Genomic DNA, 27510 nt, shown 5'->3' on the forward strand with positions numbered 1-27510 from the left:
GGGGTTTGTTCTGTAGGAAAACCTCCCCTGCTGACACGCCTCCGTCTCAGACTTTCCCCTTTCTTCTTCTCCCACCTCTCACACAGTCTCCAAGTGCATCTCCGTTTCCAAACCGAGCCTCCCAAAGAGTAACAATTCTTCCTCATCTCCCCCCCCCCCCCCCCCCCCCGCAGCCAAAACCACAGCAGGTCGGGGTTACAACGGGGCACTCAGCTCATCAGTCCAAAACGAGCAGGACAGAGCCGAGGCGGGCCATGCTACGCTTCGCTTCTCTCAGCTGGAGGCTGCGGCGATGGCCTTCTTGAGCTGCTGGCTGCGGATCTCGCGGGTGCGCGACACCAGGAGCAGGTCGTGGCAGGTGTTGCAGACCAACACCGGGTCATACAGCTGCTGGTCTGGGATGGGCAGCTTCAGATGACAACAGTCTTTACAGAACACATTGCCACAGTTCCTGAAGATGAGGAGCACACAGAAAGTAAGGATACTTTTACTACAGAGTAACAGTTCTGTGGTCTGCATTTTAATCAGCAGCCTGGCTTCAGAACAAAAAGTGTAGGAATAGAATAGTTTAGGGATTTCAACTACACCAATAAGTAACCTTCCATGCCTACAGAGTATTTTTCAAGCAGTGCGTTACCCACATAAACTCAGTCTTTACCCCCCCCCCACAATGACATGGGAATCAAATGGGAGTCGTCTAAGCTCATTGCTAAATATAAAGCTAGCAGTGTGTTCTAGCTCTCAGCTGAAAGCTCTGGCCAGTGACAGTGATGCCGTCATCCCCGGGTGGAGGCTCTTAGTACAAATGTTTCCAGGCTTTGGCTACTGAACTAACTGTTTCCACACAGTGACTGCCAATACTCTGAGAGAAAAACTACTATTTAATTATTCTATTTAACACTTATTCAACCTCTCCTGTGTAGGCTTTAAATCAGTTTCCCATATACAGAATGTATCTAACAGTTACCTACATGTACTGTAGCATCCATGCTGTCCATCCCTTGTATTTTCAGAGTGATGCTCTGTCTGTTGATATGAGTTTCTTTCCAGTTTGAAACAACTGTCTCGGTTTTTCAGCGGAGCATATAAATAATTCTCTGGCTAACCAAGAGCCTTTCATTCTGAAACCATGGGCTGAAACCAAAGCTCGGTTTATTGCCTTGAAAACACAAAGCAGAGTGTGTCTTTGAATCGCAGGCTGCTGCTTTGGCAGAACTGTGCTGCAACTGAAGAGCGGAACAGCAGGAGTTTAAAATGTAGTAAGCTCTCCTGAACAAAATGTTCATTAGAGCTGATGCTTTTGATTAGTGAATACACAAATCAGGACATTGTTAAAGCTGATCTTGAAGCAGCTACCGTTGAAAAGAGTAGAAGAAGATATTAAGGCCTAAAAATTGAAAGGAATAGCTGGGAAACACTTTGGGAAAGACACTTTTTTACTTTATTGTTGAGAGTTAGATGACAAGATTGATTCCACTCATGTTTGTACGGCAAATATGAAGCTGGAGCCAGCAGCCTGTTAGCTTAGCTTAGCATGAAGACTGGAAACATTTAAAAACAGCTAGCCTGGCTCTGCTCAGAGGCAACAAAAACTGCCTACCAGCACTGCTGAAGCTTGCTGCGCCCGGCCAAGAAATAACCCAGCACATTTTTACACTGACACTAGATAGCCAGGCTAGCTGTGTCCCCCCGTTTTTAGTCTTTTGTAGTCAAGCTAACTGGCTACTGGCTGTAGCTTCATATTTAGCGTAGAGTGGTATCAATCTTCTTATCTAACTCTCAGCAAGAAAGTGAATAAATGTATTTCCCAAAATGTCAAACTGTTCCTTAAAAATGAAACTTTTGAGACTATGGTGAGAGATCTCCTTCATAATGAACGAGAGGGACTTTGATTTGATTACCAGATTCTTGAATGTTTCTTGCTTTTCAATATTTCATATTGTTAAACAAATGGGTTTTTGACACTTCTACTTGTTAGTCAGAAAAAATTAAGACATTTTAAGTCATTATTTTTGGGTATTGGTAACTTCTGATGACATTATTATCTACATTTTGTAAACTATTTATTGATTAAAAATATAAATTGTTTTTTCTGAATTTATCAACTTATGAAGATGATATTGATGATATTTTTGTGCAAGACAGCTGTTCAGTCTGTGATTGATTTCTCTTCTACCTTATGTGTGATACTTAGAGTGTTCTTGTGTTTATTAATGTGAGAAAACCACAGTGAAGCCCCCACCTGCAGTGGTGACGTCTCTTGGCTATCCAGAACTCACAGTCACAGTTGAAACAATGGGAGGCCATGTGGTCGGGCACCCACCTTGTGACCTACACACACACACACAGAAAGAGACATCTCTATTAGAACAGTGTGCTGTAATTAGAGGTGCTCCTAGCCATACAGGTGAGGGGGGGGTGGGGAAGGTGAGGAAGTAGAGACAGATGCTATATTAGACGATAAATCCCTAAAGGACGCCGACCTCTGTGTCCTTGCGCTCCACTCGATCCCAGCTGCCCTCAGACAGACGGTCCTCACTGTGGGTCGACAGAGAATCCTCCTCGTTACTGTTGTCTGACTCACGCAGACACGTCTAAAAACAGAGAGAAAAGTCAAGGTCAGAAGGCAGACAGGAATGAAGGAAGAGAGACAACCTCGTGAGGATAATCAAAAGTAAATATCTATAAACGCTGCAGACAGAAAAACGCTTCTTGCATAGGTCTGTCTGGCATTAATCACTGAAAAAGTTACTCACAATGTCATCCTCGTAGTCGACGTCTGGCTCTGAGGGAGGGGTGCTGTACTGTTTACTCTCCAGCCTCATCTGCAGCTGTCGCACCTGCTGCCGCAGCACCTCCACCTCCTGCTTGTAGCCGGCCTCGATCTGCCGCAGTCTCTGCTGCACGGCGTCCATTGGCACCGGCAGCCCGTCGTCATCGAGGTAAGCTGGGGCCTGGGGAGGGGGAGGGGAGCCGGAAGCGGAGGGCGAGGAGTATGACACCGGCAGGAGCTGATGGCCTGCCAGGGAGTAGCTGTTGAGGGCGGCAGCAGCAGCAGCAGCAGCGGGCCCACACAGGCCGGTGTAGCCGGCACTTCTGGCAGCAGACAGCCACCCGGGCTGCAGAGGGCTGCTGGGACAACAAAGAGCCTCTCTGCGGCAGCACTGGGAACCATTGGCAATGGCGAAGCCCTGGGAGCGGAGCAGCTTACTGGCGAGCCGGCGGCTCTGGTAAGTGTTGGGCTGCAAGGCCCGGGTGATGCCAGAGTGACTGGCACTGCTGCAGGCAGACTGGACTAGACCCTGGACACTCTCCCAGTGGGAGCTGAGCAGGGACAGGTCTGAGAGCTGGCTCTGGGAGATCAGATGGCGAGCTGCGACCTGGGTGTAGTCTACAGGAGCTGCTGCAACTGTTAACACGCGCTCTCTTCCTTTCACTACATCTGTCCTCATGTCCTCTTTCTCCTTCTGGGGTTGAACCTGGGGCTGTGACTGGGGCTGTGACTCGGGCTGTGACTCGGGCTGTGACTCGGGCTGCTCCTCGTAATTAAAATGATTCTGGGAAAGATCACGGCCCACTGTGGGAGGCAGGACGGGGGAGAGTTCTCCCTCACCTGTGAGAGTCTCAGTGGAGTCCTCCATGGGAAGGAGTGGGGTCAGCCGCTTCAGAGCCAGCAGGCCTGCAGATTCTGGGAGGCCGTCAGTGTGGCCGTTAAGCGGCGAGGTGGGTGTGGTGGCTGCAGGCTGGGTGCCGTTGCAGGGGAGAGGTAAGCACGGCTCTGATTTATGAGTGGGTGATGTGGGGCTCTCAGCAGTCCTACAGGGGCTCTCAGCCTCCAGCGGAGGTGGTGGGAGAGGAGGGTTAGTGATCTGAGGCAAAGCCTGTTGGAGGACAGGAGTGGGGAAGGGAGTGTGAGCGACTGCGGCGTCCTTACTGAGAGGGACGGGGGGAAGGGGCGGAGAGGGCAGGGGCTGTGTGGTGAGACAGGGCTCCTCCGGTGCGTCTTCACAGCTCTCTGCACCCGGGCCATCCTCTGGGGTCTTGGCAGGACTCTGATGTAGAGGTTCCCCTTCACTGCTGTCCAGTCCAGCGTCAGGTATGACCTCGTCAGAAATGTCTGCAGAGGTTTCTTCTGTGGCTGGGGAGGGCTCCGGCGCAGAGCGACCCTCCTGGCAGTGCTTATTGAGATTGGGGTCACTGGATGTACGAGTCAGAGGTACCCCGTTCTCAAAAGCTGACAGCAGGTTGTCCATGGATCGGGTCTTGGGAAGTCTGTAAATCAGAAATACATAAAGATTTATTTTTTCCACATGTGCAGAAAACCCAATGATGCAATTCTCAGTTTGGGACTCTAGAGGGCAGTCTGACTCTCCGCAACACATCAATTTTAAATTAATGTAAATCTCTATTCAGGGATGGCCGAGAACAGTAAGTACAGACACTGAGTAACAGATCAGATTTGCATCAAACACACCTGTCCAGGGAACGTGAGGTGAGCTCGTCTCCTGTGACACTCGGGGGGAGGTAGAGCTCCATAGAGTCGTCCACAGCGGTGCAGGGGGAGGAGGTGGGCAGGTAGACAGCTGTCCACAGCTGTAATGCCCGTGTGTGGCAGACTGGCTGCAGCACCTGGCAGACAAACAGGTGACGAGGACAATCCCAGAAGGTCAATATCCAGAAATGATGGTGCCTATCACTCAATCAGAGCTGCTCTTCCATTGCTGCATTTATTTCTATGCTTTTCTTAGAAATCATTCACAGAGAATCAGGGTGGCAGAGGATTAAGTTTAAGTTTAAGTTAAGAGTCAAGGTTGTGCTTTAAGTCTTTGATGAAAGACAGTTTGGGGATGAATGTGAATATTCAGTCATACTATGCATTAATCAGCATTTATATAGACACACCTATGTGTTTTTAAAAAAACATCTATTTTAACTTCCTCCTATGGACAGGTGTTAGGATTAGGGTTTCACTACAAACATTAAATACAGTGCATCTGGTGCTTGTGCATAATTGTATGTTGCAGTTCCAATGCGATTGCTATAAATCCTTAAATATCCTCCAATACCACTGTTCCATTATCAAGTCACCTTCTCCTCAATTATTGCAAAGTTTAGTGACTAACAGTAGGAGGTAATCTCCTCTTGTTACTGTATTTAACTGGCGGCTCTCAAACAAAAAAAACATGAATAATAGTACAATAGTAATCACATAAATAAATGCGGAAGGACACTGTAAAAAGTGGCAGGTACCATATCATGACTGGGGATATAGAGGAAGTTCTGGAAGTTCTTGTTTCCGCTGCGAAGCAGGGACCAGACAGAGCAGGTGCGTTTATAGATGTTCCTCGCCTCCCTCTCGCGAGCGTTGTTACACAGGAAGGTGCCATAAAGACACGAGTACGTATGCTGCACCAACTTGACCTGGAAACAGGTGGAAGACGGAACAACGGCAATGATTTACATTCTTTATGGTTTGATAGCGCTCTAATTCTAACAGCTGATTGATAGGAAACATTATCACCTGACCACAAGATTAGCTGTGGTTATAAAATGACAGTGTTGGTTTCAATTCTCATTGCCTGCAACATTTTCACGGCAATGGCTCAAGGATTCTAATATAATATATAAAGTATAATGGTATGTAAAAAAAATACGACATAAAAAATGACTTCATTTCATGTGTGCTCTGTCTTTAAAGCTGGTTTCATGTAATGCACAGCAAAATGTCTCCCACACTTTGAGGTTTATTGGTGAAACAAAAAAAAAATGTATACAGTCATTAGAAAGACAGAGAGAAGTGAAGAGTGCTGTACGACCACCCACCAGGAAGGCCTCGTTGAACTCAAACAGGCAGGGGAACTGTTTGAGCAGCTGGTGAACACAGTCCAGCCACTGCAGGAAGACGGGACACTGCTCGCTCACATCGTCAGCGTTCTCCTGGTGGCCACAGCGGTCCCCAAACTTATGACCGTAGTCCAGCCACTCCGTCTCTACAAGCAGCTGGAAACCCTGCGGATGACACGGTGGTCAGAACTGAAGATAATAATAGTTAATAGTGCAACAACGTAACCAGCGTCATTGTTATTGTTATTCCACACATTCTCCTTCCTTTTCAATACCTTGAGCCTATATTACCCAGAATGCAACTGGGCTGCTGATAGTTTGGTCAGAGATTTGGGTGTGTCATGCTAGTAGAGGCTAATGTAGCCTCAAGCTGCTAGCCTCAAGCAGAGATGGAGCAGACTACAGAGGTCTGGTAAGCTCACTTCTTTCTAACGCCACACCTTCAGATGTTTTTTCAAACTTGCAGTCTTGGACCGTGGAGACTCTCACCTCTAATGTCCTGTAGTAGGGGTCCAGCAGGATCTTGGCGAGGGCTACAATCTGGGGTGTGCGGTCCCATCCGTCTGAACAGTGCACCAGGACAGGACGGCCGTCCCTCTCCACCGCTGAACACACCAGAGTGGCTGCCTTGAGCATGACAGACAGGTGCTGCAGCCAGCGGGTGCTCTCAAGTGACGAAAGCCAGCTGAAAACACCAGAAGGGACTGATTAGATCATTACAAATCTATATGGAACCTGTCCCAACTGATGGAGTGATCTGGAGCCTAGATACTGCATACATACATCAGCTTCAGCTACTTAGGGTTAACTCAGACTGGGTTACGAGGCTGATGGGGTTAGGAGGAGGCAGCCTCTGACCTATATCTCTGGAGGCTTCTCTGCGTCATTTCACACCTCCATCAGAATAACAAGCCTTAAAATAACATGGTGTGACATCATAGTAGCTGGCTTAACCTATGTTCAGTACATACAACCACACACAGCTGGTGAAAACACACAGATGTAAACTCTGAAACAGAAACACATAACACACGTATCGCCGTGTACAGACAGACAGCTGGCCAGCACAGCAGGAATGGGACTGTGGCAGGGTTCCCATCTCTGCGTGGTGTTGCCTTACCGTGAGGCCATCAAAACAGGGGAGGGCGAGGGAGGCACAAACGAAGACAGAGCCGCACAGAGAGAAAGGTCAAACAGATCGACTTACTTTCCTGGATCCGGGATCTGACTGCAGACGGTCCTCAGAGCCTGGAAGCTGTTCCGGATGGCGTGGATGTTAGCCATTCCCATGAACATCACCTCACAGTTGGGGTAGTACTCTGATGAAGGTCAAAACACATAAACAATGCTTAGCTTGTAAGATACAGTAGCAGTCTGCAGTCACTGGTGGCAGTAATTATTTGTTTACTGAATATCATATGTCAGACTGGACATTCACATTAAATGCATGAGCAAGGCGCCGTGCAGAGAAAGGCTTCTGCTTACAATCTAGGACAGAGCAACAGTTACGGAGCTACATTAGCATTTATTTCAAGACATCTGTCTGGTCAATATCGACTCTCTTTTTAGCTCTGTTTTGGTCTCCCTCTCCTGAGAATGTGGCTCTTTAGCTGCTAGATGTTTTGACTTTTTCCAACAGCTAGTTTCCATCTTTGTCTGTCTGCCATTCGTTCTAGGCAGGTAGTGTACAGTCGGTTTATGCTTCTGGAAATATGGTGTATGAGAGCGGAATTAGCGGGCCGTAAAACAAAAGGTCAAAGACTAAAAAGCTCGGTAGAGTTGATGGGAACTGCATAGTTGTGTACTAAATCTTAGAGGGTATGTCACTTTGATCCATTCTTAATATAAAGATTCAGATGAGTGCAGTTTTAAGTTACTTCTCATGAAGTTTCTTCTGCCTGTTTGTACTGCTGAGCAGAATCAGAAGCATGTTTGCATGTTGTACAATATGCAAAATTCATTGAACTGTTTCAGGCTTTTCAGATGTTTGGCCGCACTCACCTTCACATTCGCAGCCTCCACCCTTGGCTCGGTTGGCCACTGCCGCGGTGTATGAGCGAGCATCCAGGATCAGCAGCTTCTGTGGCACAGTGTTGTTATCGCAGCCAGAGCCGCCCGTCAGTGAGGAGTCTGGAAAAATGACAGAGAGATGATTTATATCATTATATTTTATCGAGTGGACAGTGTTGTTGAGAATCAAAGTGGCGGGGAGAGGAAGAGAGGGAACGTGTGAAAGGAGGAGGTCGGAATCAGAGAAGTGATTAACGGAAACTGACTCTTATTTGTAACCTACTGAAAATCAATATTTCCTCCTGATGACACAACCGCAGTGTTGCTATTGGTAACGATCACAAGTCAAGAGACCTGCTTTTAACAGCCTTCACGGAGAAAGACAAGTAATTACTCTGAGGCTGCAACTGAACTACTTCTCTCTGCACTCAGTCAGTGTTGTGCTGCCACTCACTTTCCAGCCTGTCGTTGTATACCCAGAAAAGGAATTCAAAGACCCTTTTAGACGTGCACGTCACTCTGAAATATTGGTATCATCTTAGAAAACAGAGTTTTCTGTTACTTAGTCTGATTATAATGCTGTAATATTAATGGATACTACACACGCTTATCTTTTAAAATGGGAGCAGGAGAAGGAGCATACATGTGATTTAATGTTACTCAATTCACTATAAATTGTTGACAATGTATTTGCTGAACGAGCCCAGTGCATGGAGGCAGAATTGAAAATGGTGTGGCACTTGTTAGTCCACTTTGGAAGTAAGGTAAATGAATGAGACATATAAATAATGGAAATGATCTTCTTCTTCTAAGTCATAAAAGGACATTTTCACAGATGACCGGCCTGAGTTTGAATGCATTCTTTGGAGCGCATGCATGAATCGGCACATATAAATCAACTGCTTTACCAAAATCACTATCGCAGGAGTCAGGAGCTTCCCCACGCTGTCGGCAGGCTGGTGCTCCACAGGTACCCTTGGCTCCGGCGTCCATATGGCAGGCCTTGGCGATGGATGTTACCAGGTACTCGTCATCTGTGTTTCTCCAGCCCCACCAGCTGATCTCAGGCTGGCTGCAACGGGCAATCACTGCCCCGTTCTTCTGGTGCCTGAAATTCAAGGTTATTGAGTCACTAAAGTCAAACACAGATATCAGAAAGGAACGAGCTCTTCGTTGCAAATCGGTGAAAATGCGATACTGTACGTATGACTGTGCGTTAGTAAACCCACCTGTAGACCACCACGGGGATCCTCTTCCAGGATCTGAAGGAAGCCACACTCTCCAGCTCCTTGTCAGTGATCCATATTGGAACCAAAAGCTTCTGCGGGTAGCTGGAGCACAGCCTGAGGACAAGAAGGACAAGACGCAGTATTTAATCTTGAGGAAGATTAAATGCAGTTTATATTGCTGCAAACATTATACAGCAAGTACACTAGACTGACTTAAGAGAACTGTGCAACAAGAGTTTTTCAGTGAGAAAAAAAACAGAGTGCTTTGAGCTGCAGCAAACAACATTCTTAGACAGACACAAGTGTTCTGGTTTTCAGGGTCACTACTGCATCACAAACTCTCAGCTCTGGCAGAGAACAAATCAGAGTGCTACTACCCGACTCCATCTGTCTCTGGTCTCCTCCTCCTCTCCCATGATACTTTCTGTAATTTCTATTCACCTGCTGACTGTCTAAGCAGGAGGGAGGGGGAGACAGAGACAGTGTGTGTGCGTGTGTGTGTGAGAGTGAGAGAGAGAGAAAGGGAAAGTGAAATACTGTGCTGAGTCATGGACCTCAGCAGGCTGCGGCTTGTTTAATTAGCCAGTTGTCCTGTGTGTCTGTCTCCCTCAGCAGGAAGTGCTCTCTTGGGCCCTCTGAGCAGACTGACCCTTTTTTTTTGTAGCGTTTATTTGCTCAGAAATCAAAGGAGACGGTACAATACTGCATTATTTCGGCTTGAGTGAGTGCTACAATGTTATTTATTTGTGTGTGTATGTTAAAGACTGGAATTGGCGAGAGTGCTGCTGGCCTGAGAGGTCAGAGACAAAGTATGCACATTGACCCATATTGCTGAAGGCATTTAAAAAGGAAAACTGCACTTGCATCCACTGCAAATCTTTTGAGCATTAAATATGCACCTCCTGTAGGCTTGAAAGAATACTCAGAAAATGTGTGGGTTCATTCATGAAAAATGGCAGCTGCAGTCAGCTTGGGTTCACAGTAGTTACTATGGACACCAATGGCAATCCAGACTCACGGCAAATATGTCAAAATATATCAAAATGTCTATAGAAAGGTCTCAAGCCATGTCCCCACTGTTGATCTGCTTCTACCTAATCCTTGTTTCACCAATAAATCGTTAAATACATCCAGGAGAGGTTCAAATCTATGAGGAGGCGACAAACCTGACTACTGTCCCCCTGAAAGTAACTTTAATTCATCACAAATTTAAAACTCCCATTTCCTGACAGAGTTCTGACACACAGTGCTGAGATGTGCCAACACACACACACGCGCGCACGCACACGCACACGCACACACACACACACACACACACACACACACACACACACACACACACACACACACACGCGCGCTGTTGGTCACACAATCTGTTCAGCTTTGGTGACATTGTGTTTACAGTGTTTCTAGTCCTTCCTGATTCCTTCCTGACAGCTCTCAGTAAGCTCTTTGAAACATCATTCACTCTCTAAACGACCATCATGACTCTTTACAGTTACAGTGTTGTTCAGCTTTTTGCCGCGACACAGGTGTCATGCTATTTATTGCCCTGGTTAAGTATCTGTGACATACTTGTAGTTGCAGTTTATGTCTGACACTCTCCAGACGTTCTGTGTGTCGAAGCCCATCCTCTTGACCTCCATTTCCATTCTCTGACGCACGTGATCACCTGCACCCACAGAGAGGGAGGAAATTATTTTAGGAAAATCTATATTTCAACAATAAAAAAATCCTAATTGAGGCCTAATTGTTCTTCTTTAAAGTTTAGTCTTGATTGGGTTGTGTGTGCGTGTGTGTGTGTGTGTGTGTGGGTGGACCTGGGCGGCAGAGATGAACATGCTGGTCTTCATCATCAGCACTGCCTCCGAGGCACCAGGCATGATAGGCCAGGGCGAACAGGTCTTCCAGCCGGGACGGGTGAGCTATGGCCCGGATCAGACGTTTGACCCACTCCTGGCATTGCTTGAATGTTGCAAAGTGGCATCTGCGGAGGAGCCAACGTAAAGATTAGAAAGATCAATCAATTTTGTCACATGCAATCATAGAATCTCAGCCTTTAAATCGGGGTAATAATGTGGCTGCATGATGATGAGGAAGCAAGACGCTGCTGACACATCTGCTGCTGAGAATCTGAAGGCTCCACTGAACTTTACAGATGTCCATGAACAGAGGAGAATTCATTCAGTCTGCTGTGGTCTTTTTTACTTTAAACTGTTTTTAAGCAAGTGTAAACATTCTTAGTGCAGTTGTACATTTGCCATCTGTCTGTTCTTGGCAAATGTCGTTGTAGCTATCAAAAATGAAATGAATCACCAAATGCAACAGCTCCATTTGAACAAATGCTAAACAGCATACCCTGATCACTTTAAAGAGAAGTCCAAATAACAATAAATATGACGTCTATCTGCATCATCCCTTTTATATTCAGTATTCAATACAACAGATTATAATATAATCTAAAGAAAATGTACAACATAATACTTCAGAACAACAGCCTATATCATTCTTTTCTGCTTTTCAACCCATGTTTCAGTGATAGGCTGACTGATTCTACTCGTCTCTCACAAAATATATAAAAAACATACTGCACATTAAGGCTGCAAGTAATGATTTTTTTTTTGGATTATTGATTACACTGCGATATCATTTTTAAATGATTAATTGATCATTAGGTTAGAGTATAAACTTCCAAGCTCAAGGTGACGTCTTAAAAGTGTTGTTCGACCAATAGTAAAAGTCCAAAATGGAAAGATGTTCAATTTACAATGTTTTAAAAACGCAGCAAAGCCTCACATTTCAGGTAGCTGGACCGGTAGTTGTTTGATGTTCCTCCATGATAAATGACATAAACATCAATCAATTGCAAAACTCAATTACTTTAAATCGACTTAATTTAACTACTTGTTTCAGCATACAAAATACTGAAATCAAAACAGCTGGACATAACATCTGTCGTCCTGCCAACACAAATGCCAAACAAAAGAGAAGTCATAAACAGGAAGTATAAAATAAACATGCGTCAACAACAACTGAATGTTTACTTCAAACCACTAATAATGACAACTCTGAGGTAACACCTGAGCATCAGAATACTGTATTTCCACCCTGTAACTAACTTTACATTGGCAGGGATAACCCTGTGTAACTGTGAGGACACGCTCTCTGTAATCACACGTGTCATTAAGTAATTCAGGAGGAGACAAGGGACAGAGAAGCTAAAATAGCACTAGAATTATATGAACATCATTTCATTACTACTGGAAGAGTTGCAACCGCCATTTTTAAATCTGGAAATATTGATTAGCGCTTAAGGTTGGTACTGTGTGATATAAATTGCCTCCTCACGGCCAGACAGAATTGAACTATTGTATTATTCATTCAAATGCGTACCAGACCACTGTACTGTATTTACTCTGGTTAATAACAGCACCAATCTGCCTGCAGGGCTCGGCTCTCCTTACCTGACAACTTTGGAGTCTTTGCAGATGATGTGCAGCTGGAACATATCTCTACTCTCCACACCCTCGATCAGCCTGAGAGGCACCTGAAGGGGGAGACAGAGAGCGATGTGTGTGATCAGCCTGATGGCCTGTTGTCAGAGAGGACAGTACATCTGCAAAGAGGTTACCACCCTCTGGTCTAGCACAGGCTGAATCCAGGCTAGATAGTACAGCTTCAACCACACAGCAGAGAAGAAGGCCTCTGCGGTATTTTAACTTTGTCTCTTGCCCTCTGGTATGATACAAACTAGCAGCTATAAACCTGGCGTTGTCCACAGGATTCTCTCTTCTGCTTTCGAAGCTTTAAAGATATCCTGTGGACTGAGGTGTTAACAAAAGCGCTGCCAAGATTTACAAAATCCCCCACGCAACTTCACTTTTGGTCAGGCCTTCACGAAACAGCGCTTTGTGGACCTTGTATGAATGGTAAAATACTATTTCATGTCTTAAAGCAAAAAATAATACTTGCATAGTCAGCCAACACACTGGACCACAATTATTTTGCTCACAATAAATCCAGTGTTACCACAAAGTTGAATGTAAATTACACTTTGTCCTCACTGTAAGCGTTTAAAGTGAAGAAGAACTGGATGACTCAAGCTGCCTAGACTGTGGTGTTTTATCATATGGTACTCACAGATATCTCATTGTCCATACCTGGGTAGGTCTAAAACACAGTGACACCATGGAGCACACACAGAGAGAGAGAAGAAGGGAGGGGAGACACAAGACAGGAGGAAATGGAAAAACTATTAAACCAAAAAAAAAGAAATTCAGGAGACAAAAGGAAATGAAGAGTTAAAAGGAAAGACAACATCAAAGCGGTCGAAAGGTGAAAGATAACTGAGTGGATCATGGAGTGTACTACTAGCAGCACATGACCGAGCCAAATGGAAATCATGGAGAGAAAGACAAACATGGACGGGAGCAAAGGGCAACAAAACAGCTTAGAAGTGGGAGGTGGGTGAAGGGGGGTGTGGGTGAGAGGTTGTGGCTTGTTGGCATTCATACAGAGTTCATCAGTGCTGCTGGGGTCAAGGCAGGACTCCGCCCAGTAGGAAACCAGCTCAATAGGGACTGATTGCGTTAATCTGACTCTCCTCTGCTAAAGTAAGTCAAGGTGAAGAGGTGTCCTGAACGTCCTGGTGGTCTGCTCTCACCTCCTCCTCCTTTTCAAAATCCCTGTCATCTTTTCCAGAAGCTGAATCCTTCTGGAAAAGTTGACAGGGATTTGGGATGGAGGGGGAATTTCGCTGCCAGCGAATGCAAACAATTGGCCTGTTTGTGTTTTTAGCAAGGCCTGACGTCAGCAGGAGCGAGCTGGTGGACATCAGTGCCAGTGGGGGCTGGGCCTTTGGAGCCTAGATGTCACATTAAACGTCTCCTGCCTGAAGATCAGAGGGCCCGCCACTCTTGTGGTACAAGCAACGTCATGCCAACTACGCCAAGATATGATTAAAACCACTTTACGGGTACCCCGTGTATAATACTCGTAGGTTTATTTGCCTTGTTAGCACAATTATGTGTTTATATAATGTATATGAGGGAAAAGGGAGATGCCTATGTGCGTCCAAACTGCACAGTATAGCCTCCTCTCTCCTGCTATTGGCTTCTGTAATGACATGGCAGCAGTAAAGATCACGACGACACTCGTGCCAGTTGGACTGAAGTGAAACTCTACTTCGGCGGTTCTTCTGTGTTTATTGTCTGTAACGTGCACTCACGTTGATGACAGAGTCCTTGAACTTGATGTGGAGCCTGTAGTTAGAAATGGCAATGATGGCTTCATCGGCATGGCCAAGATATTCCACCCCTTCCCCCTGAAGAACTGGGAATGGCACCTGTAGAGACACAAAACAACCAGACTGTTGAAGTTTAAGCAGCAAACACCAGGCTTTATTATGTCTACTGGCAGTATAATCATAACATCCACATTTCTAAAAGTGTCTACAGCCATGCAAGCAGCTCTGTGAGGCTGCACTTAGGCACGGTGGTGCTTTGAGCTAAATGCTAACATGGCAATCCTGACATGTAGATGTCTAACATGTTCATCATCTTAGTTGAGCATGTCTGTACAAAATCTTGGGTCATTTCACTGGGTACATAAACTTTCCCCTGCAGGTAGCACTAGAGGAAAAGTCAGGGGTTCATCAAAGTCACCATGAATGTGTGTACAAATAAAGTATCAAACAGTTATTGAGATATTTCAGTCTGGACTAAAGTGGTGGACCAACCATTCGATCGCTGGTCCCCCACAAAATGGACAGACATTGCCATCCCTACAGCCACACTTAAAAAAACAAACACATTTTTTTGTTGTTTACGTCTTTGATTGTTATATGTTCTAATTTTGAATAACTTCATAATAATCATAATTTGTATGAAGACAAAAAATTAAACACTGATGGACGTGAGACGTTTGGCTTTTTTTTTTTTTTTAAACAGAAAAAAGGTTTTGTTTATGTTCCCCAAAAGGGAAAATCAATTGAATCATTAATGTAAACAATACTGAAACTCAAGTATCATAATGGCACTGGGGTTGAAAATTTTCAAACAATATCCAAAACTAAATGTACAGTTCATGCTCGCACTGTCCTGCCTACTAGAAACCACTAGTGACATTACGGATATGACAAAAAGAGGGAGATGAGGGAAACAGTGTGCACGTGTAGCTGTCCAATTAGCACATAGTAGTTTTACAGAAGGATCTTTGTGAGCGCAGAGGGCTTGTTGGTGAGCCTGAATGAGCAGGCAGACAAGAGGCAGGGCCGGGAGGGAGACTGTCTGCACCAGTGCTGACAGTACAGTGAGCGATCCCAAACTGTCCATTAACATTCTTACTTGTGCCCATTATATTACAGGCACAGCCAAGCCCAGGCTTTGGCTGCAACGAGACCCCTACATTAAGATAATTGGTTCCCAACAGAGGTTAATAGAAAACATTTTTCAATTCACTCTGAGGCAGGGCATTAGCTTTAAAAGCCGACCACGTGGAAGAGACACACAGCTACAGTTGCCAACTTCTAAATGACGTCTCAATTCATATGAAGATGGAGGCGTCCGACCACTTCCAGAGAGCTCGATATCACAATGACTCTGGTAAATGTTACTGTACTGTTTACTGTAGCTGCTTTTCCAGGGGATATAAAAATGATGAATTCAGGGAACAATAAGAGCTTTATGACTGCTGTTGATCAGGAGGATTTAAGCTATAACAGTATGTGCAGAGATCAAATAATTTTCAGTCACCTCGTATAAAACAATCCTCCTGGCTGATGTGAAAAACAGTAAAATCTGTTGGGAGACATTTTACCACTCGGACATCACTCTCTCTCATCGGACAAATTGAGGATTGTGTTACGCCAACTCCTTCCTCATTTACACGACCTCTTCACACTTGAGCTTCTCTTAGTCATCACTTCTGTGTGATTGCCTGCATGCGCTGATGTTAGTTAGTTCTGGCTTCTTTAATATAATCAGTCACTGGGGACCACAAACTGTGACTCGGGTCTCGTTGTTTAGTTGCTGGTAGTGAGGACAACAGTGTTGCTTAGAGACAACATTACCTCATCCTGCATTAGCATGCACTGCTGAGTCACGCAGAGGAGGACCCACTGGTGCATGTTAAAAGAGGACATGCAGCAGGACAGATGGGGGATTATGGTAAGATGTCAGAAAATCAGGCTTACTTGAAACAACATTAGCCAACACGCTTAAAAGCACAGCCTTAGTTAGTGCGCAGAACACACAAGCTGGATGTGACTGACAGACCCATAAACACAAGTCAACATCTACTCAGTCAGCTTATGTTTTACGGCTCATGACAATACATATAATAAATCTGAAATTAAACAAAACTACTGTAAAAGCAATATTGTCGATTGGCAAGAGATCAAAAGCTGTCAGGGCATCAGAGTGTTGATGACTGTTGGTCTAGAGAGCTTATGTTAAAAAAAAATAAATAAATTGAAACCCATGACATTTATCACTGCACCTGCTGTTGCTCATCGCTAACTGAATATGTGTGCGTGAGCCGGGACAGGAAGCATGATGAGGGAAAGAGTACAGCTTAACCTGGGAAATGGAGCACGTAGTACTCTGCACTCAGACACCAACAGAGCCAAATATAGGCTGCAGGCCCCCTGGCACCCTGCACTAGGACTTTTAATAAGTGGAATATCTAAAAACCGACGGTACAATTTCGCATGCATTTAGAAATGTTTCAACTCTGTAACTTGACCAACTTTAAAGTGACAGGTGCACAAACACAGCTGCCACTCAAACAAGGCTGAAAACTCTGAAATAGTCGACTGTGACAGAACAAAGCTGTGGAAACAGTTCTACCATATGAAAAGGAGAGAAAAAAGGAAAGCCTAATCTAAAGCATTTGTGCATTCGCCATGAGTCAGGGGATATAGCCAATTTGCATTAAATATGGCCTCAACGGCAGCAGAAATGGTTGAGATGAGAACGTGCAGCTACTGAGTCTGTGTGCCACTCTGCTGTGAAAGAGACCCAACATGTTCTGCTGAGAGTGCTATAGTTAACATGCTGCACAGACTGGGCGCTGCATTAAACAAGCTGCGCTCCAAAAGTAGGTGCATGAGTCACCGGCAGCCAGCAAGTGCAGCAGAAGATACTGTGTCACGTTTCCTCTATGAAGCCTTCAGCAGCAGAAAGATTAAAAAAAAAAGAGAGAGAGAGAGAGAGAAAGAGCCCTGTGAATAACACTCTCTGACTTATGAGTCGTGACTTCCGGTTCAAGCAGCCTGCCTGTGAGGACAAGCACGTGCTCACACACACACACACACACACACACACACACACACACACACACACACACACACACACACTGCAAACATGCACCACGGCATGCACGCACACAGCAGGAAAGGCAGCAGGGCATTAAATACGGTGGGGTAGGGAATGCCCGTAATTTGCCTGCGGGAAAGCTGTGGTAAGAGACATCAGCTGTCAGTGAAACTATCATGGGAGTGCCTGCACACAAAGAAAAACACAAAAGCAGAGACACAATGAGTGACTGCATGTGTGAATGCAGGGGGAGGGGAAGTATAAGAGTGCAGAAACATTGAAAATGTTGCAAGGTGACTAAAATGTGACCAGTCTTTAGTACAGAGACAGCTATATGCCTTCTGTCTCCTCACATTAAAATACAGCCACATGAACTTTGTTGGACACGGTTGTGTTACAGATCCACTGACGTCTTCTCACTCTGCTCAGCAGGAAATAAAGAAACCTACCAGGACCTTTGACACACAAAGTCATTTGATGCACAGTCATTTAATAATAATAATAAAACAATAAAAAACACTTTTGAACAGGTTGATACTCTCCCACAGTTCATTGGAATGGAAACATGCTTCAATCGAAAACCATGAAAACAGAAACAGAACGTGACCCCAGGCTGGGTAAACCCCTCCACCTTCCCTTTGCCCAGTTCTCCAGACACACGATGCTCAGCTCCATTAACCACCAGACCGCCAGAGCGCACAGACTCAACACCATGGAGGGCACAGCGCAAGTTGCCCATCACAATTTTGCTCCTGGCAGCTTCATTGAGGAATAGGAATAGACAAATCCCTCTCACCTCAGTCACCTAAACGCCTATTAGCCGCCCTGTTCTTTATCCTCTGCAGTGACTTCTGCTTTTTTGAGGAACGGTGTGGCATACAGCCCTACGACAGAGATGGACCTCTACAAGTGAAATCTAAGTTGAACATAAATGATTTGATCATCTATTTAAGAACACATGTAGCACATTCTTTAGCCCTTTCATACTTTACATACAAAAGCTTTGTCAACATTTTCAACTTCCTGCTCTCAAAACTTTCCCTCTGTTCTTGTTAAGGCCTTACATAAATATATACCCTTATTTTGAGGCAGACTAATTCAGAATCTCTCTTCTAAATAAATACTGAAGAAAATGTTTCTCTTTTAGAAGTATGATGCCTTATCAGCAGAGAGCGTGGGTAGCGACTCCATTCAAATGCAAATATTCTGTTATCCACAAAGTTGCCTAATTATCTTTTTCCTGTGTTGAAGACTGATAAAAGGATGGCAGAACAATAAATTGCTCTTCTAGGCCGATGTCATCACCAATCCTTCAGTGTCTGGCCTCAAGCCTGCCGAGTTGTGACTCTTGCAGTAATATCTTGGCAATCACACTCTCTGGCGGCCCGAGCTTCATCAGTTTCAGAGGAACGCTCTGGTGCCACGCCAGGAGCCAGGATTGAAGAGGAGGTCATAATCTTGAAGTGCCACATTTGGTCTTTTCACCAGCTCCTGGTCGTCTACTCCACAGACATGTAGCTGGGTGTCAGAGCAGACGGGACTGCTCTGGAGCAGAAGTTGTCAAGGGTTGATGAAAACTGTTCTGCTCACCTGAAGGCTTTCATCCTCCTTCACCAGCTCCTTCTGGGGGAACAGGTCCTTGGCCTTGATATACTCCAGACTGGGAGGCCCGTCTTCACCCTGTCAGACACAAACACAATTCAGAGGTGATCAGTAGAATACTCCTGTCATCATTTAGGTCGACTCAGCAGGGTGGGAACACAAACAAACCCCTGCTCCAATGCAGTTTAAGAACAATATAGCAATGTCAGACCACGAGAAAGAGCACTGGGTGGGCCATCGCCAAAAAAAATTAAAATCCTTGTGTAAAATCAGACCCAAAGTTAACATTCTCAGTGTTCTTGTATTGAGCATTTATCAAGGTGGTTAGCCTCTGATGCAAGATGCATGCCAGGTGGAATTTCACAATTCCCAGCAGCTAACTCACAGGCGTCACGTAGGAGATTAAATATTGACTACGAGAGATCCAAAATATCCTTCAAATAGGGAGCACATGACCTTGTGTTAGGTCAATGATGCAAGCTATTTAAAATGTTCACCACTCGATCCCAAACAGCATTTTCCCTGGTTGATCAATAATAATGCAACATTTACATATTTATATTCCGTTTGTTATTCCATGTGCAAATGATAGACTGTACTGGGCATCATATATCAAAAACCTAGACTTTGTGACTGGGTGTTACAGTCTTGTTCAAACACAGATAGTGGGGCTTAGTAAAATATTTCACACACTCGACCAGTTTTTCATGAGTCATGCACTGACATTAACCAAACCTTTCTATCACCGTATAAGAGGACCATGTAAACTAAATTTCAAGTTACATTTCTAAAAAGGTGGCTGATAGATTAAACATCCAAATGCAGTCTTATCAAGTGCACACCTGTTATAATGGATGGATGGCTGGCTAAAATTAGACTGCAGCACCTCAAGAAGCAGCAGAGATGAGAACGAGAGAGGAACAAAGAGGGCTGTCAACCCTGTCCTTGCAGTGCCAGTGCCCCTCTCAGAATGAGGAAACACACACATGTAGGTCATACAGACAGAAAGGGTAGAACGTAATCAAATGATGAAATTGAAGAACATGCCCATGCCCTTTATTCTCTTTTTCATTTAATAAGTTCAAGTATACACATAAAGTGCATTTACATGTATACTAATATCGCAATTGTGAGTCTTTTCCTGGTTTTGATCATATTTGTGATGTGATGCTTACATGGAACATGGAGCCACTCTGCTCCCTGAATACATTATCCAGGTTTAGGATTGTGTACTATGAGAAGTGCATGTCTTTCACTCTACATCTCTCTGTGATTTCTGCAGAAGTCTGACTCACAGGAAGGAGACTGTTGTTATGAGTCTGCCATTGGCCGACTACTTCAGTCGGCATTCTGCTCCCCCTCTGCTATCTGTGTATTAGAGTTTTGCAAGGGCACCGTCTCTGCATCCTAGGCTTAATGCCACCAAAGACAATTGTGATTGGTTTTTAAACAAACAAGCCAGAGCTTTTTTTTCCCCCTACACCAGAATGATAAGTTGTTCAGCGCTAAAACAAAGTGTGGAGAGTCTGGCTACGCTTCTGCAGCGAGAGAATGAACCCAGTCTGGTTTCTGGCTGACTCAACACTGCTACCTATGCTACTCTGCTGGATTTGGCTTCTCCACCTGAGTACGACCGTATGTTGATGCTGTTCCTTAATGAAAACAGCAATGGAGTCCTGAAGGGGGACCAGGGGGAGGCAGAATGTAGTCACGGGTGGGGTTTTTTTCCAGTGGACTACATCTATTGACTCAGGTTGGTCTCTAATAACAGACTTGTGTCCCAGGACAAACGACACAGCAAAACGTAATACATTATAGCAGGAAACCCCCTGATGTCTCACCATGCAAACCTCCTACCATGTTTACAGTCATTACATCTGTCATCCAAAGGTCCAAGCTGGTGATTAAACCACATGATAACATACCACCCATTGGGCTATCTGGTAACAGATGGAGATGGTGTTCCTACAGTGATAACCCCTCCTCTACAAGTCACCAACTTGTCACCATCTGATTTCAAAAAGGCATAGATCACAAAAATCGTTTCAGTCATATTTTGCCAAATCTTTGCTTTAAATGTGAGTATTTGATGCTTTTCTTTGTCATACATGAGTAAACTTGTTGTTGTTGTTCGGACAAAACAAGGAATTTTAGATGTTTTTAAATGTAAAGGACATTTTCCACTATTTTTTGACATCTTATAGACAAAACGATTAACCAAGAAAATAATAGGCAGCTCAATGGATAATGAAAATAATTGATAGTTCCAGTCCTAAATTTAAGTCTAGCAAGGACATTGGTGTCAATGTCTTAATGGTCCTTGGGCAAGTTTGTATTGGAGGCTTACTATGGGAAGTCTGTCTGTGGGAGAGATTAACAGGATAAGTCACTACACAAAGCCAGTCCACCTTCTACTTCTACACCATAAATTGTAATAAGTGGCAGTGCTGATGGCACCCATGGAGGTGGGTGTCAAGGCTGCGCCACACCGAGATGTCTACACTCCTTAAAAGACGCTCCAATGTTAAGTATTGTGGGCTCCATTTCCTCCACATGATGCCTTTAAGTAGCGTCGTAGTTAGATAGTCTAAATTAGCAGATTTTGTTGTGTTACATATTTGTAGCGGTTTATAAACAAGAGAAAGCAGATACAGTGAATATCTTCTCTTAATAAGGTGACTCAATTGTATTACTGTTAATGTTGGATTTCATTTACATGTAGCTGCCAGCAATGGTGGCTTTGCTGCCATGATTATTTGTTCACACTAGTTTTTAAACAAGTGGAAGATATAGTTTCTGTCAGAAATTCCCGATATCTCGGCTACAGGTCTAAACAATATGACGTGAATGTGACATAACGAACCGAGCTACTAAGCATTTCACCAAATCTCACTGTGAAATACTGCATTTAAAGCTCGAACTGTGGTGTCTCTCTCTGAGGAACAAGGTACCAGAACTAAGAGCCTCAATTTCAGACCGGTAAACTTGTCTGAACTCCTCCAAATCCCTCTGCAATGCAACCCCACTAATCTCCTGATCTTTGACCCGAGTCAGCCTTCAGCATCAGACTGATGAGGCAGCTGTGCATCATCAATTTTACTTATTTTCACCTGAGAATGAGTAGACCATGACAGTGGTCGTAAGTCAGGGGCATCCAGTGAGGGTCAGGCCATTACAGGTTGATCTCGCACACTGTTGCTGGGCAGTCTGAAGCACCAGCCAGCCAGCCAGCCAGGCACAGACTTGTTTGGTTTTTTTTAAAAAAGGGAATAAAGTTTACTGTGGCGTGCCAGAGAGCCGTCATAAATTACTGGAGAAGTTATATCGTTATACAACCTCCCCCTACGAAATTCAATGCTAATAAATTGAGAGGAACATGCAATCAATCTTTACACAGACGCAAAGTCAATAATCCATCCACTCCCATGGTTGCTGTATGTCTTGTGCTACACTACCTGGTAAATACTTGGCACCATTTACTCAATTCTCTTATGGAGTAGCCCTGACGTTGCACTCCTCTGAGAGGCCTGCTAGAACACAGTGTACCTTAAAGGCAAAAAAAACTGCTGACTAAAAGTTGTGTAGATGTTGTATTGCTCCATAAATTCATGACACCCACTATATACACAGACTGGCTTATACTGATGCATTGGTGCTAAACATACTTGAAGATACTACACTTCAAATTGTTTACCTGTTAGTTATTATGGCAGTATCAAGAGACAACAAAGGACAGAAAATGTCAAGGAGAGTAAAACACAGACTGAACTACATTACAACACAGACATCAGTGTAGCAGCATGTGGAGGAAGAAAAGCAAGTGAAACCTGTCCTGCAGACAACCTTGATATTTCAGCTTCACAAGTCCCTTTACATGGCAGAAAACACTTAATCAATGTCATTATATTTACACAAACACATGCAGTGTGGCACTTCTGTTTTCTGATATTTGGTCCGTTGCATTGTGTCCACAACCAGACAGACAATCAGCTTACAGAAGATTAAAGGAAAAGAGAAATGCTCTCACTTCCAACCGACTCACAAAGATGGAGCACAGCTTGTCCTGTGCCCGACACGTTTTTTGCTTCGTCACTGCTGCGAGCCTGCGCACCCTCCCCCACCTTTGTCCAACCAGCAATCAAAAAGCTGGAGCTGACAGGCATGCGCGCATACACACACACGCCTCCATGCATTTCTCAAATATTAATGTCAGAGTGGAGAACACATGTAAAGTCTTGATAACATGTATTGCTGTAACAGTGATAGTATGAGCTAGCAGCTGACTAGACAGCCCTGATACAGCAGGTTAATAGTGTTTGTGTGGAGGTGAAAACTAATTTTTAATGCACCAAAATAAGGTTTTAATCGTCTGGGGTAAGCATGCATGAAAAACTCTCGTCTTCCACAGATTTCTGCATGTGTGTGAATAGATGAATGACAACACAAAGGTAGAATAGGTAGAGAGATTGAAAAATACACGGGCATTATTCATGAATAAGTGTCTGGTTGCCATGGATACAACAACCTCTTTTTGGAGGCCCTTTCTCTCTAAAGCTTTTGGAAACAATCTGCTGTCTTTACTCATCAGATTATTTACTTAATCTGGCCGGGGCTTTGTCCTAGAGTTGTGCAGATTAGAGAATCACTACATGATGCAGAGGTGACCTCCTAAATATGTTGGGAACATGTACTTGTATGTCTGCTTTTGAGTGTCCAGGTATGTGCTGTTTTGGACATATTAAATGAGGCAGACACAGCCTGGCACATTATTCGAAATATGAAGAATGACCCCAAAGGAGGTGTCAGGTATGAAAAGGACGAGGGAGGATGGATACAGAGGTCAGAAGGATAGGATGGAATGAAAAGCAGCAAATATGAAATGAAATACAAACAAGACAAATATATTATTAGGGTAATAATAGGTCAAGATCAAAGAGTTTGAAAAGATTCGTCATACTCTGCCAAGTATGACGAATCTTTTCAAATTCCTTTCTCTTTCTGCCTGTCCTCTCTCAGACTAAGTTAATATTTCATAGACCACTGTGTTCTAAATGATCACTCCCATTTTAGTCTTGGGCTGTACTCCTGGAGCTGAGGAAGACTAGGCAGGGGCGGCGTTTTCTATAAGTAAGGAGATTTCATCTGAAACATACAAAGTTGCAGTATCACTCTGCAGCACATGGAGAGGTGACCGTTTAAGATATGTTTAGCATACTTGCCCTTCTTAGGAAACAAAATACATAAAAAGGAACATGTAGCAAATGTAATGAACTGGTTGAAAATAGTCAAAACATTAGCATGAGCAGCAAAATAATAACAAGCAAGGATAATGTGTCATTGAGAAAGCAGCTTAAACTGGATTACAATTCAACAGACAGTAAACACAGAAGAAACAAGAAGACTTGATCTTTGTGCAGGTATGTAGAGACAAAGACACTGAGAAAACAGCACCAAATGTCAGCTCAGAGCCAGTTATCCTCTTATTTGAATACTGTTCTCCTCAGTCAAAAATACAACCTGCTCTGTCTCTTATTGTTGCATTTTGTCCTCTGTCAGGACACTGTGGTCATGACAGCTTCGTCAGTGTCATAACACATTGACTGTGCCACCTACTGTGTAGTTCTTCGGTGCCAGGCAGAGTAGTAAGACCCAATGCCAGACCCATCACAGGTACCAAAGAGGGTGCAACAAGGTATACAGCCTAAAGCACATCCCCAAAAAGCTTTTGGCTGTACTTACACCCTTGATTCATTTAGCTAGTGGATATAATAGAATCTGAGTCGTGGAAAAATCTTGACCAATTCAATTAGGCTTTTTATAGTTCCATTTGCTGTAGACAACATATCGCTGATGGAGATAAACATGATACATTGGAGATAGAGGCAACAGTAACTGGAGATGTTTTTTTCCATTGTTGGATCACAACAATGGTCATGATGATGAAAACTTAGCTGCAGCCCTCTTCCACAGGAGAAGGCTGACAGAGCTGTGGTCCACTTAAGTAACAGAGGACGGTGATACTAAATTATACAGACACTGACGCAGAAGAAGCACTGCCAGCTGAGCTGCACCACAGACATATTAAAGAGAGATCATAAACTGTGTAACGCCTGGCCCTGTCTGGTCACTAAGAAACGAGGAGAGGAAGCAGCAGCTGCCCTTCCTGATCCACACGCTAACTTTATGACCAATGCTTTCTCTGGAAGAGACAGTGATTGTTGTTGAAAATGTTGTGATGTTAGCATCACATTGTGCAATGCTATAATGCAAGAAATCCTTCAATACTGTCTAGACATAGTAGGTCTGTGCACTGAATCTGTATAGTGCAGCACAACACATGGACTTTATGCTGGTATAATTTTAACTGATATCCATTTAGTGTACCTTCTGCCTATTGCTACCGCCTGATTTTTAGCAATGCTAGCGGCAGGGCTCTATGTATGGCAATGTCAGTCTCTTGGTCAGTAAGTCAGTTTGTGTGTCCACCACTTTGATCAAGACTGAAATATCTCAACTAATTATTGGATGGATTGCCATGACATTTTTTAGAGACATTCATGGTCCCCAAAGGATGCATCCTAATGACTTTGGTGATCCACTGACTTCTCTTCTGGAGCCACGAGCAAGTCAAAGTCACTTATCCAGTGAAATAGCTCCACACCTGCTGAATAGATTGTCTATACAACATTTTGTGCCATTCATGGTTGCCAGATGATGAATTGTAGCCTAATTACTTTGTTGATCTCCTGACTTTTCCTCTAGCGTCACCTTGAGGATGATATTTGTGGTTTTGAGTAGACAGATTGCTGTGATACTTGGTACACACATTTATGTTCCCCTCTCAGGATGAATTGAAATATTTTTTGGTGATCCCTTTACGTTCCATATAGGTCCATCATCAGGTAAACATTTTTATTTGTAAAATACTTTCAATTAAGACCAAACACCTGCTAATTAGCAAATGTTAGCATGCTAACACGCTAAACTAAGATGGTGAACATGGTAAACATTATACCTGCTAAACATCAGCATATTAGCATTGTCATTGTGAACATGTTAGCATGCTGATGTTAGCACTTAGCTCAAAGAAGCGCTGTGCCTAAGCACAGCCTCACAAAGCTGTTAACATGCTGAAGACTCTTAGAGTGTGTTCGAAATCGCATACTAAATCAGTATGTACTGCATTCTAAATTAACAATTTCTCACATACACAAAATCCACAGAAAACATTAGTATGCGATTTCGAACACAGTCTTAGTCTCGTTAGAGAATATATAGCTTAGATTACTGGTAATCACATCTATGTTTTTACTGAGTGTAAACTTTTTTTTAACCATTTCAGTAAGTGCTATACAAATGAGCACTGCTGAGGTTTGAGCAATAGCTTTCAACCTAATGACACATGATTCAATGGATATTTTTTACTATTAAAAAAGATCCTGACCCAGTTACCAGAAACTAGTTTTGTCAGCCTTAGATCTCTAAGAATATTACAGCAAAACAAAATGTATTTATTAGTGGACCAATAATTTGGGATGGCTGGCAGGTGAATGTGAAAGATTTTAGTGTTTAGTTGAAAATGAGACTGTGAACAACAGTGAAAGGTCAGAGGTTAACTTGTGAACCATAAGCGAATTTAGGAACCTCCTGGGCTTAAAGACCGCCCCGTGTTGTTCCTAAACCGTCAACCTTTTCACCACTTAAGACGCAAACTAAGAGAAACAACTGTTCTACTTCAGTCATTGTCCTACATCATCTGCTCATCCCAATAGCACAAACTGCTCAATGCAGGTGCTCCACTGCAGTGAACACACTTCACCACTCAATGTGCTCGCTCTCAGCAGCACACACATTTTACACGTCTTACTCCTGACAGGCCCTCTCTCTCCTCCCTGCCAATCAACATACCGGCAGCTCAAAGCCCTTTATACAACAGAGGTGAGTGATGAGCGTAATAAAGTAGCTTTATCATCAAACGCATGCGAAGACACTGAGCTAATTGAATTATTTGTATGTGGAGTGTAGAGTCTGTGTTGGTTACTTACTAATAACCGCAGCGCTCACGTGTATCGACCAACCCCCCCCCCCCCCCCCCCCATCCCCCACTTACTGGCCGGCAGGCACACACAAGCAGGCGAGGTACGGAGGGGAGGGCTTTGATACACACCCATCACAAACCAGACTCACAGACAAAAACGTACACCCAAATAAAAGCCTGTGGACTTACAAAGCAGTTGAGCATGGAGCAGGACACCCTGCCTGCGAGGCTCATGTCGAGGAGAGGCAGGGCTGTGCCTGAATGACACACAGCCTATAGAGCAGCAGCACGACCAGTGCACGAGGAGCCGGCATAACCATTCTTCTCCCAGCCGGAGCCTCTCCACCCCTCTTCCACTCCGAACCCCTCTGCCTGCCGCCCCTCTGCCCCCCCCACCCCACCTTTTGCGCGTTCCCCCTTCTCAAGAGGTGCTATGGGACAACACGCCAGTCCCGGCTCTCATTCAGGAACC

At 44.2% G+C, this 27510-nt stretch overlaps 1 protein-coding gene across 1 annotated transcript; it reads right to left on the minus strand.

Moving 5' to 3' along the window:
* Positions 1-197: 197 nt before the first annotated feature.
* Positions 198-27272, minus strand: mtmr4 (myotubularin related protein 4). Its single transcript, XM_070917160.1, has 19 exons — positions 27228-27272; positions 18989-19078; positions 14311-14427; positions 13224-13253; positions 12548-12630; positions 10904-11070; positions 10659-10755; positions 9084-9197; positions 8763-8962; positions 7846-7974; positions 7052-7163; positions 6334-6529; positions 5824-6009; positions 5251-5421; positions 4475-4629; positions 2757-4272; positions 2484-2594; positions 2243-2331; positions 198-451 (listed from the first exon to the last, which is right to left on the minus strand). Exons 1-19 carry the CDS (start codon positions 27270-27272, stop codon positions 274-276), a joined length of 3786 nt encoding a protein of 1261 aa, XP_070773261.1. The 3' UTR covers positions 198-273.
* Positions 27273-27510: the final 238 nt, after the last annotated feature.

Source organism: Enoplosus armatus, chromosome 13 (genome assembly GCF_043641665.1).
Source record: "Enoplosus armatus isolate fEnoArm2 chromosome 13, fEnoArm2.hap1, whole genome shotgun sequence".
Lineage (NCBI taxonomy): Eukaryota > Metazoa > Chordata > Actinopteri > Centrarchiformes > Enoplosidae > Enoplosus > Enoplosus armatus.